General features: G+C 39.5%; 2 protein-coding genes across 2 annotated transcripts in view; both read left to right on the top strand.

Moving 5' to 3' along the window:
- The window catches only part of si:dkeyp-120h9.1 (Y+L amino acid transporter 2-like), a 13,493-nt gene extending 9,253 nt beyond the window's left edge, over positions 1-4,240 (top strand). The window contains 4 exon segments of the mRNA XM_061664319.1: positions 488-584; positions 1,327-1,476; positions 1,548-1,731; positions 1,846-4,240. Coding sequence (XP_061520303.1) covers positions 488-584; positions 1,327-1,476; positions 1,548-1,731; positions 1,846-1,940 — 526 coding nt within the window. The 3' untranslated portion in view covers positions 1,941-4,240.
- Positions 4,241-11,856: 7,616 nt separating this feature from the next.
- Positions 11,857-12,473, top strand: part of ripor2 (RHO family interacting cell polarization regulator 2) — a 37,220-nt gene continuing 36,603 nt past the window's right edge. The window contains 1 exon segment of the mRNA XM_061664912.1: positions 11,857-12,186. Coding sequence (XP_061520896.1) covers positions 12,111-12,186 — 76 coding nt within the window. The 5' untranslated portion in view covers positions 11,857-12,110.

Here is a 12,473-nt window from a genome sequence, read left to right as displayed (position 1 = left end):
TCCAAACAAACCCGTTCGTAATAATACACAAACAAAAGCTAACATACACTGGAGCCTTAACTAAACATACAACACAGAATTGCATGTTGTGTATTTGAAACAATCATAAACAGTAATTTAGCTTAATGTAAACACAATTCATAACTACAACATTGAGTAATCCACCAGTCAAACTGGAACGGGAAAGTTTCAGTTTTTAAAAGTTTTTCCTTGCCCATGCAAAGATGCATTTTGCATTTCTCCCAGTCAACATGAACCCAGTAACTGTTCCTCGTGTTGTCTATCCATCCATCCATTTTCTTTACTGCTTATCCTCACTAGTGTCGCGGCCTCCTAGTGTTGTTTCAGTCAAACTTTTAAACTTAAAAAAAAAAAAAAAAGTATCACTGGTGAAGTAAAGGCCTCAAAACCGCAAGTATCACATATGATACATTTGCCGTCATACATGTACATTTAAAATGATCTCGCCTTATTTGTTTTCCCTCAGGTTGTTTTTCGTGGGTTCCCGAGAAGGCCACCTCCCCAACGTCTTGTCAATGATCCACGTCAAGCGCTACACTCCTATTCCTGCGCTGCTTTTTAACGTTAGTGTCACATTTTATTACTCGCACAGAACGCGTGAGGCGTCAAGTTCTGTTCCCGTTACCGTTTGTTGATTGTTTACCTTGCAAGAATATCGCAAACAACAATTCCAATGAAACTTGTGGCGAGAGTGCAAGGGTCAAGGAACGATTGTGATCTGGATTTCAAGAAAACAACTTTAACTTAGATGGAAAAAGTCAGAAGGTTCTGAGGGAAAAAAGTCGGAATTATGTGAGAATACATTTGTAATATTAAGATAAAAAACTAATACTTTTTTGGGGAGGAAAAATATTGTAATCTTCAAAGTATAAAATTCCAACAAAAAGTCGTAAAGATATGAGAAAGTCGGAATGTTACAAGGAAAAGTCTTTATTTATTTATTTATTAAACAAACTGATGATATCCTAGCATAGTGTGAATACCATTCACACAATTAAGAGGAAGTTCTGTTCAGCGTCAACTTTGTTTTGAGTTTGAACACGTTTCCCATGTTGTCGCAGAGTGTTTGCCTGGCTACCGGAAGTTAGCACGCCGCCATACGCCAAACATGGAAGTGTTGCTTGCGTAGCTCATTGGGGGCTTGTGGTTAAAAAAACTAATTTTACTTTACTTCCACCTACAGGACTGGAGTGAAACAGCACGACCCATGCACATAACCTTTGAATCAAGCGGGTTTATGATTTTTGTTGCATTTGATCATGTTTTTGATCAGCTGAGCGTGTGCTTTTTGTCTTTTTGCGTCAGGGCGCCATGTCTCTGGTGTATCTGTCCGTGCCCGACGTGTTCCGCCTGATCAACTACTTCAGCTTCAACTACTGGCTCTTCATTGGCCTGTCCATTGTCAGCCTCATCTACCTTCGCTTCAAGGCCCCCAACTTGCACCGACCCATCAAGGCAGGTGTTCCGTCTACCTGTTTTTTTTTTTTTTTTTTTTTTGGAATGACTAACTTCTTCTTCTTCTGCAGCTCTCCTTGTTCTTCCCCATCGTGTACAGCCTGTGCAGCCTCTTCCTGGTGGTGGTGCCCCTCTACAGCGACACCAACAACTCGCTAGTGGGCATCGGCGTGGCGCTGTCCGGCGTGCCCGTTTACTTCCTGTGCCACCACCTGCCGCGCAGCTCCAGGCCCGCTTTCCTCAACAGAATCATCTGTGAGAGACTCATACATTTGGCCTTTTTCCGCCTCAACCTTTTGAAACCGAACCCAGGAAAGGAAGGATTTTCTTCTCTGTTTTTGTACGTTGTTTTTCGTTTTTTCCCTGCAGACACGCTGTCGACTTACACCCAGAAATTGTGCTATTGCTGCGTGGCGTCAGCCGACATCGACCTGGACAACATCGACCTCGACAAGATTGATTGAAAGACTGAAGGGACGACAAGCCACTGCTCAAGACGATCCCTTTTTTTGTTTATTTTTTGAGGAGGGGGGGAAAAAAAAGAAAGCGGTACGAGCACACTCTACACTTGACCGCACGTTGGCTCTCACGCCTACACACCGCTACCCAGCCACCATTTTAGGACAAATAGCTGAAAAACATCAAGTTGCACATTTTACATGTTCTCGTTCAAGAATATTTTGTGGATGTTTTTTCACAGGAGGGCTAGCTGGGATTGGCTGTAGTCTGTACCACTGGGATCAAGTTTGGTTTCTGGTGCCACCCAGTGGGAGCTGAAAGCCTTACATTAGGTTTCTTTTTTTTGATTGTATTGACTTGATCACATGCTTGAATTGAGTTTTAATTGAAGGCTTATATGTACCGTTAGAATGGTTTGTGATGGAATTAACGCTGCTGGGTACTTTCTTCACGAGGGTCCAAATAGGTGCAAAACTACGGAGGAGTCACGCTGAGAAGAACAATGTCAAGAATCAAATTACGAGTGGAAAACAATTTGTCGGCAAGTTCCAGCAATAAGGCAGCAATTTGTCAAGTCAAATAATGTAATGTCTTGCCATTGTCACACCAGTTTTGTTCTAGCAGAAATACGACTGTCTCTTTCATTTTCCAAATTTTCCATCTTTATATTTCTCAAAGAATCTGATATCATAATTAGCCTTTTCTGGCAAAAATACAAATGGATTCTAAAACCCCGCCCCTTTTTTTCTTTTATGACTTTTTTTCTTCTGGTACGATTACTTATATCAAAAAGTCAAACTTTTTTTTCAGCTGAATATTGCGACTTTTTTTCTCGCAACAATGCAACTTTGCTCTTTAAAAATGACTTCATTCTTGTACGATTGTTTTCTTGCAAAAGTCTATTCTCGAAAAAAGAAAATCCCTCATAATACTACGACTTTCTCTCGTAACATTGCAACTTTGATCTTAAAAAAAACATCTTTTGTACGATGACTGCAAAAATACAGCTTTATTCTCGTAATATGAAAATTTCTTGCAACAAATCTCTCTGAAAAATTACTAATTAATTCTCATACAAATATTCTTTATACGACTTTATTTTTGTAATATTACAACTTTTTGCCTCATATTTTTTGAGAAAAAAAGTTTTTTTGTCACAACCAAAATGGACTCAACAATGCGACTTGTCTTGTGCGATTTACATTTTTCTCCCCCCCAAAAAAGTATCTTTAAAAAAAAAAAAACTTCTCGTTCTGAATCTTTAGCTTACAATCAGCGACTTTTAACCAGTTTTGTTCATTCAAAAAAAATCCCTTGTTTCCCTCATAATGTGACAACTGACATTTTTCTTGTAGTCTTAGTTTTTTTTCTCACTGTTTTCAGCATGACCGTCGTCCTCATCCGTACCAAACCTCAGGATCAGACTTGCTGGCGTTTCTATTTGCTGTCATTTCATGGTGCCTTGGGAGTCTTCCTCCTGCTTGGAAGTTTTTTTTTTGGGGGGTTATTCGTTCACATTGCACATGCCCAGTGTGCCATCAGGGGAACTTTAACACAACACATTGGATTTTAGCGTAGTTTCGGCGCCCTCATTAATTATTTGGTGTGCCTTCTGCGCAAGTTTTCTGCCAACGTTTGTGCTCATCGTAATGTTTGTCATAGCACATTTTCGTATCGTAAATGTTATAATTAGGCCCGGCAAAATTCCAGGAAATGTCGCTTATTTCGAAGTTCGCAACTTTCCATGGGAATTCACGGAAATTTATGGGAGTAAATTAGGTATTTACCAAATTGAAGGTTGGCTCTTAATAGGGAACCTGGATATAGTTGGGGAAATATGTTTGAGCATAATGACAAAACAAATTCCCAGTTAATTCCCCTGGAAATTTTCCGAATTGCAGTACAATAATCCCATGAAAATGTACCGGTAATTTACTGGAAATTTTCCACCGCTTTCCAAGCCTCGTTAGCATTTGCTGTCCAGGTATTTGTCGTTAAACGTCGTTCAAGTGCCACTTGGCAGTGGAAACACACAAAATATAATGTAGCTGTTAGCGTTAATATCTATCTTCTTTACGTAACATTTATATAGAAATCTATACAGTATATAAATTGAAATTCCAATCAAAGTAAGTTTTGCTGTTACGGTGTAATGTTCTATTTTTGTGTCAAAGCCAAACGAGTTTGTATAGTCGGGGTTGTGTGTGTGTGTGCCAAACGTTGTCATTTATTTATTAAGAACAAACCGTTTGCCTGTTTGTTTTGTTTTTAATATATAAATATGAATAAAGTGGACTTTTTTTCAGTGGAGACATCTGTGTGCTTATGTATATTTTAGTTTTAGGACATAAGTACAATCAGGTTTAGAATTATTTTATAATTTTTGAGTAATTTGCAATTTCTTTGCAAATTTGCTTGCTAAAATATTTCATTTGTGAGCATTTAATTTGTGTTTCAACAAATTTTTTGTTATTGGACCATTTTTTTGGAAATGGTTGAGCAGTAATTCATAAAATAACAGTTGACTTTGTTTTTATTTAAATTGTGGAGACTGTTTCATGTAAAATGAATAACCCTTTTTAAAACACTTTAAAAAGTGTTGCACTTGTTTTTCAAGTTGTTGTTTTTTACAGTTTAGTCAGTCTTATAAAAAAACAATGTACCGTTCCTCTTTACTTTTTGCGGAATTTATTGAATAGATAAAAAACATGCATTTTCATCGGTTTCCTAAAATAGGACAGTAGGTACCGCATTCATTTATTTGTTCAATATTGTCTGTTTAATCAGAAAGCCATTTGATAAAATAGGTCTTATTGCTTTTTTTCCCTTTTTTGTACAATTGAAAGCATCTCACAAAAGTAAAATACAGTATTTTCTTTTCTTTGTTTAGTCATAGCGACAGTGTTCCTCAAATATTGAACTTTCATTATTTCTTAACAGTTTAGTCCGTATTTTCTAAAATAGTTCGTGTACTTTTCCTCTTCATTTTTTTGTTGAATTCTACAGGGTGTTTTTAAACATTTTAATTATATTTTTGTTTAGTCAGTATCTTATAAAATAGATTTTAAAAACATTTGTTTATTGTCTGGTTGACTTCAAATGTTTTTTTATTTATTTATTTATTGTTTGTACTTTTTAAAACATTGCACAAAACAGATAAACTAGTTTTTGGGGGTATTTTTGTTTGTTTTATGGAGAGAGATTTCCTCAAATATTGTACTTTTCTTGTTTAGGTTACATTATATATTTTACTGTATTTCCCCATGAGTGGAATCCTTTCATTGTTCCATACATATACCAACAGTATACAGTAACCCCCCCCCCCCCTTAAGGTCCCCAATGCGGGGGGCATCACATTACAGCCCGCCGCAAACCGCCTTCTGATTGGTTCTCTTCCCCGAGCAGGCAAGTAGCACTCACAGGAGTTGGGTTGCACTGACACGCGCATGAATAAAATATGAAGGTGGCACTGTGTGATGTCTCTCTGCAGGAAGCCACCGTGACGCCCAAGTTGACGGGAACCCCGTTTTAATCGCACCCCCTGATGCTTTTACCCCACAAGGGATGGACGCAGGAAGTAGCAGCGTGGCCATTTTTGGCAGGTGACTTTTTTTTGTTGGGGGGAGTCGGGCGCCGATGGAGCTGCCCGGACATCTCAACTGGTTCCGGAATCATCCCCGGAGGCCTCGCGGCCACCCGCGAGGGTTCAACGGTAAGTTTTTTTTTTTGGGGTGTTTGCTCTCGATGGGGTTTGGTACTGATGATCTGATGCAGCATTATTTGACAACCACTGTCAAGTTAGCTCCAAAAAAAAGATAAAAAATTAAAACATATGACAAGGAATGACGCGTACATAGTGTCCAGTACTACTGTGCATTACTGTATGTTTAAAAATGTAAAAGGTGTTTAAGAGTATAGAAAGTGTTTATAAGAGTATGGTCGATGTTATTATGAGTGTGGGTGTGATTAAGAAGGGTCTGGGGAGGTTCATACAGCTTTAAAATATGTTTAAATCATTTTTTAAAATGTGGTCACTTCTTCACAGATTCCACCTATTGTGGGGGTGGTCCAGATTCTAACCCTGAATTGAACTTTAAAAAAAAAAAAAAAAAAAATGTATTCCCAGATTGGATCCTAGTAATTCTACTACTGACCAGCAGGGGTCCTTCTGAACTTGATGATAACCTATGACAGGCGCCAGCTCCTCCCACACGTGTACAATGTTGTCTTTATCGATGTTCCTTTTACGATTACCATATTATATTACTATTGGTATTGTTATAAATATGACTGAAACAGCAGATTATCTTTGTTTTGTTTTTGAGCTTTTCAGTCAACTCTGCCTCCCAGTGTGGCGATAAGAACCTTGATTAGCACGCGACGTCTTCCCACTCCAGCGCTTGGCTGGGAGAATGCATGCTGCTGGGGGGGACAATTTGGAGAGGTTTTGTTGTCGAACAGGAGGTATTTTACCTTCTGAAAATGTATGCTAATTCTGTGAGAAATTCCTTGTTTAATGCTGAGAGCAAACTTTCAGTGAGCCAATTTCTTTTCATTTTTCTTGTACCAAAAAATGAGTTGACACCTTAAGGGAGCCATCTGGTAAATACGGCTTAGCAGAAGATAATTCTGTTAGCCGTAGCTAATCTGTACGTCCAACAACAGTCATCGCATCGCTGCTTACTTTTTTGGCTTTGACGTGATAGCAGGGACGTAGCACCTGAGTGGGATGTGGTTGTTTCAATCGTGTTTCAGACGGCGTAGTCAGCTTGAAGGTTGATGTGGTTGTTTAATTCCACGCTTGATGGGTGAGCAGACACTCCGGAGGCACTACTATCTGTATACGAGACATTAAAAAGTAAATTTTCAGTAATAAGGCCCCTTTTAGAATCTATCAGAGCAGGCAGTTGTCATCACCGGACAAAAGCACAATAAAATATCCTCAATATCACTTGCTAATTGGTTAAAAAAAACATCTGTTTATCGTCAAGTCTGGAAACTTGTCATGCTAAAATGAATGCAATTGAATCAGCCCAGCGGCTAAACAGATTAGCTCCTTCTCCCGCAAGCGGTTACTCCCCCCCCCCCCCCTTATCTCTCTGCAGCACAGCCATTAAAGTCATCCTCGTGTTGTTAAGAGCACCAGTAGGCAAAAAAACAAAAAACGAAAGCTAGTGACACCATCGGCAACTAACGTTGGCATGCTAGCATTGAGAATTTTCAACCTGGCAACGGCTGACTCAGCTGTTTTAGCGACTGAAGCTTGTTCCCACGTCACCATTACCAGTTTTGGTCTTTGTGTGTTCGCAGCGGTGGTCTGGAAGTTTCTTTACGGGGTCTTTGTGAGTGAGGGAGTGTGTCATCCAGTGTGAATGAAATGAAAGATGCTGGCTAAAGTTCACGCTGGCTTCCGTCGATGACAAGTGCAGATTTAACCAGACAGGACTGTCACAATCGTGTCAACGAAAAGCTCGCAGTGTCTTAGCAGACACAAATCCCACCTAATTTAGTATAAAATGCATTCTTACGTGAATTGGGACCATCTATTATGTACATAATTATGCCGCATGTGAACATTTACATTTTTGATGTACAAATGTAGTGTAAAAAATGATTTTGGACAAGCAAAGGTTAAGGTGTTTAAGGTTAGAAGTTGACGTTAAGGGCGCTGGGGTTTGGATAAGTAGTTAAGGTTTGGGGGTTGAAATTTCGGGTGAGGGTTTTCGGTTTAGAGTCAAGTGTTGGAAGACAGGTTTAGCATCTTGGGTTCAGGATTAGGGGTTAGGACTTGGGGTCTGTGCTTTAATTTATTGAGTTAGGGGTGAGGTTAGCACCTCTGTTTGAAATTAAGGGTTAGGAGGTGGGGTTTGGGCTTTAGAGAGGGTAAGAGTCGGGGTTGGGTTAAGATTAGGGGGTTAGAAGTCAGGTATGGTTAGGGTCTAATAACAATGCAGAACAGAATGCCTAAAACCATTTAGTGAGTGAGGGTCATTAAACGAGCAGTTAGTGATGATGTAATCATTGCTGGCAGCAGGGTGAGGCCAGGAAACAAACAACTTCCTGTCCCACGCCACCCAAACGCATCCCATCACCTGCAGAAAGGGGAAGTGGACTTTTACGAAATCCCTCGGCGGACACGGGAGGAAGGTTGGCCAATGCGAATCGTGTACAAGCAGTACGAGTGCGTAACACAAAACGGGAAGTGAAGGGCCAGAGCGAGCGAGTGCGTCCGAGCGTGCAAATGCCGACTTGTGTGGCTTTCTGCACCGATGAGCACGACCATCAGAGTGACACTTCATCGTCACGCATCATAACATCCAAAGATTTGCCTACTTCTACATACAGTATAATACAGTAGTATGTGTGTGCGTGCATTCTCGCCATCTGCCCGGACCTCGCATCTGTGCTCCCCGCCGTCGCAGGATGTTACTCCATCCATAAAAGACCTACATTTTATCCACACACCATTTGTTTTCTGGGGAAATTAAGCTCACTTTTAACTGCCACTGCCACCAAGTTATTAAGTAAGCACGCAACAATCAACAGAGTGGGTTGGTAAGATGTGTTTCCATGGTACTGTAATAGATCAAATAAAATTCTTTGCCACCCCAAAATTATGTGAAAAAATAGCTGCATGCCAAATATTAAAATACATAAATTTGGTAGATTGTTTTTAAATAAACACTTGTTTCACAATTAATTTAAAACTAAATAAATTACCTTTGGCAGTAAAAAGACATTAGTTTGACACCACTTCTGCGAGACAATAGACAAAAAACAACATTTTGTCAGAAAAACAAAACAAATTAGTTTGTCACGTTTATAAAAAGAAAAACAAAAAAAAACATTTGTTTCCAAAAGAAATATAAAAACATTTCAGCAATCCAAATGTGAATTTTATGTAACAGTGTGTCCTTTGGGTTAGCACAGAACTAAATGAGGGGGAAAAAAACAAGGGTCTTAGACAGCCAGGTGGTACGCCATTTTCAACCTTGTGCACGAAGATGACGATGCAAGCAATGTCGCTGCTGTTGTGCAGCCACATTTCTTGAGTGCATGCTGAGAGATGAGCATTTAGCAATCACTCAAACGGTCATCCTCGTGTATGGTGCCAGTCGCCATTGTCTCATGCCCGCTGTGCCCTCTGCTTCAGAGACAAAAAGACAATTGTGGAGGCCGAAAAAAAGACAATAGCGACTGGGAAAAAGAGTGCTCGATGAAAAATTTGTGTCAGTGGAGAAGGAGTTGTCGGCGTCCTTTTTCATAATGGAGCCTCGAGCCAAGATGTTAAACCATATTTGGATGAAACGATATGGCTACTACTACAGTATGTATCTTATTTCTGTTATTGATAATTTCATGCTTGTGATGTACTACAACTACTACAAGAACACCGGAACTTTAGTTGGGGTTAATCCGAGGCACTTCCAATGGTGGCAGGTGTGTGCTGACTCCCGTTTAACATGTTTGAATGTGATTGTTTCATTCTGAACGCAACCACAGCCTGAGTTATACGAGGGTCTGCACTTATGCCGCCACATTATCTCAGTTTATTTTTATTCCCCCTCTCGACATTTCCCCCCCTAATTGAGCTGTACAGGTTATAATTAACATCAAAACTTTTGAAATGATTTATTTTGGTCTTATTTTTATTACATCACAAAAACCTGGCGAACGGGTGTGTCGACTTTTTATATCCATTTAACAGGATGGTGGTCCTTCATCCACACAAATACACACACGTGCATGGTGGATGCGCAACGAAGTAGCGTGACAAATGTGCTTAAGCACGCAATGCCCTCATTGTTGTTGCTACGGTAACCAGGCAACCTTAGCAATCATCCCATTGGCTCGTCGCGAGAACGAGCGCTAAATTGGCCGGACTGGACAGGAAATTACCAAAGAAATGTCTAGCTTTTGTATGTTGCTAAAGGAAACTTTTATTTATATATATATATATATATATATATATATATTTATAAATCTGTTATGTTAAAAGAAAATACCAAAATATGACTAGAAAAGTACTACTACAACTACTAATAATAATTTGTAACAAATTAATAGAAGAAAATCCCAAAATATGTCAGCCCCCAAAAACGTATGGTAATTAAAAAATAAAACTTGGCAACCATAAACAGTACAAAAGTTTATGAAATCATTTGGTGGCCGTTTAAAAAAAATCTAAACATTTGTTTGACAACCAAAAAAGAAAAATGTTTAGCCAGCAAAAGAAGAACGCACCAACCAAAAAAGCCTCCCCAAATATGCAAACGCCCCAAAACGTACAGCATAAACAAAAATGATTTGGCAATGAAAAACAATAATTAAACTTACAAATTAGTTTTATGCAAAAAAAAAAAAAAAAAAAAAAAAAGAAAATTTGTTTGGCTACCATATTAAAAAAAAAAAAAACTAAATTTAAAAAAATTGGTTTGACAGCCCAAAAAGATTAAAGGAAAAAAAAGCATCTATCTGTTGAAAAAAAATATCTGTATCAGCCCCCAACAAATCTTCAAATATATCAACTAATACAAACTTATGGCAGTAAAAATTATTATTTTTTTAACCATAAACAATACAACAGCTTACAAATGAGTTAAACCCTTCCCCAAAAATATTACGGCAAAATGAATATGGAAAAAGGGAAAAAAATGGCACCTGATTGTGTTTTCTATGCACAATTTGTGCTTGTTTGCGTCCCTCCAGCATACGTTTGCCTTTCCCGTATTGGCGGCGCTGTTGGTAAATGGGGTGCGTTTCCCCTGCTGGTGACAACAATGCAGCCCCTGATTAACATGCAGCCGCCCCTTTCTCTGCCTCTGCTTCCTCTCGAGCAACAGGAATTCGTACAGCGTTGTCACATCGTAAATGGATTTGGCTTAACATCAAAGAATTTCGTGGCTTTTGTTGCAATTTCCCTTTTGTGCCGGCAAAGTTTCTCTCATTGCTCAAGATGGTGCACCCCCTCTCTCACTCATTTTTTTTTAATGATGTTTAATCAATGGAGTTAAAAATGACATTTTGTTGGAAACAAGTTTATATTTAAGCTGGAAGCTGTTTTTGTCCACTAGTATGTGAGGAGGCGCGCACGTTCTGCGAGGAACGGCCGGGGCGAAAATGAGTTTGTCCGTCGGTTTCCCCCGAGAGGAAGTCTTAAAGAAAAGTGCTAATGAATCTCCACTAGGCCTACTTTCTATTTCCAGTTTGTCGAAAAGGAAGTGAGTCAGGAATCCACACCAAGATGGAAGATAGAAGAAGCTAAAGGTTAAAAAGAAATGGGGCACAAGAGTGGATTTGTAATGTTAAGACTGGACAGAGTTGGATGCTTTGTATTTTTATTCACCCCCTACGGAACCTTATTTTCCCCACATTGGTTCCCATATATATATATATATATATATATATATATATACAGGAAAATATTGGGAAACCACAAAGAAAAGCCTTTTTAAAATTAATTATTAATATAATAGACATTTTTAATACAATAAAATACATATTTAGCAAAAACAATACATATAAAATGCTTTTGTCTCAAAATTATTAATCCCCCAAATTCCTTTGGACAAAAAAAAAAAACAATCTACAAACTAAGATCAATAACTTATATCAACCTATATCTAAAATTAATTAGCTAACCCCCAAAAATGCATATTATCATCTTTGCAAAGGCACCATTTGCTGTATGTATTCTGCGTGGTGTATTTAGAGTTGGGCGCCATGGAGACCACATGAGATATAAATAACCGCAGCGCTGAGGCCCTTCCATTTGGGCTGAGTGAAGGGCAGAAGAAAAAAATCCGTGTCAACCGTGAAGGAATGACGCGTGCACACACACACACACACACACACACACACACTTTGACAGCATCTGTGCTTGTCTCAAAACACAGCGGCTAATTATTCCTGCTAATCATCAGTATCCTCTCCACTTACACTGACTCACACACACACACACGCGCACACACGCACTTACTCATACAAGTGCTCTCTAGGCGGCACACACACACACATTCTCACTTCAGCTTTGCACAGGATGTTACAAAATCCTCCACCCTATTGGTGAAACTTAGCGAAGGGTCGCTCGCTGCATGGCAGTCGACACGCGCTCACTTTGCCTCGTCCGCTGGCGTTGACGTACCGCACAAGAGGAAGAAGAAGAAGAAGAAGTGATGGCCACGACGGAGGATGACCGAGAGGAGGTGATGATAATGCGCGAGGAGGCGGAGGACGTCTTCTACGAGGACGGTAGGCTGAGCGACGGCGATTCGGGGCGATTCGAGGGTGCGCCAGGTGACTTGAAAGTTTGGCAGAGGATGTGTCGCTGCAAGCGTGTGGGTTGTTTGGAGGTGGGGGACATGCTGATAGGTTAGTGATTAATTACAGTGGAAATAACCACGAACGAGGCTTTTTGTCATTGGTTTTATTGAAAAAAGTGGTGCGCCCTTTCATTGTGTGGGTGTTAAATGGCCGAGAGTTGATTTTAGGTGTGGAGACTCAGTTTGTTAAGGCTTATTTTATTGTTGCAGTTTTGA

Source organism: Phycodurus eques, chromosome 20, assembly GCF_024500275.1.
Source record: "Phycodurus eques isolate BA_2022a chromosome 20, UOR_Pequ_1.1, whole genome shotgun sequence".
NCBI lineage: Eukaryota > Metazoa > Chordata > Actinopteri > Syngnathiformes > Syngnathidae > Phycodurus > Phycodurus eques.
The sequence above is the reverse complement of the archived record's forward strand: the minus strand, read 5'-3'. Positions and strand labels throughout refer to the sequence as shown.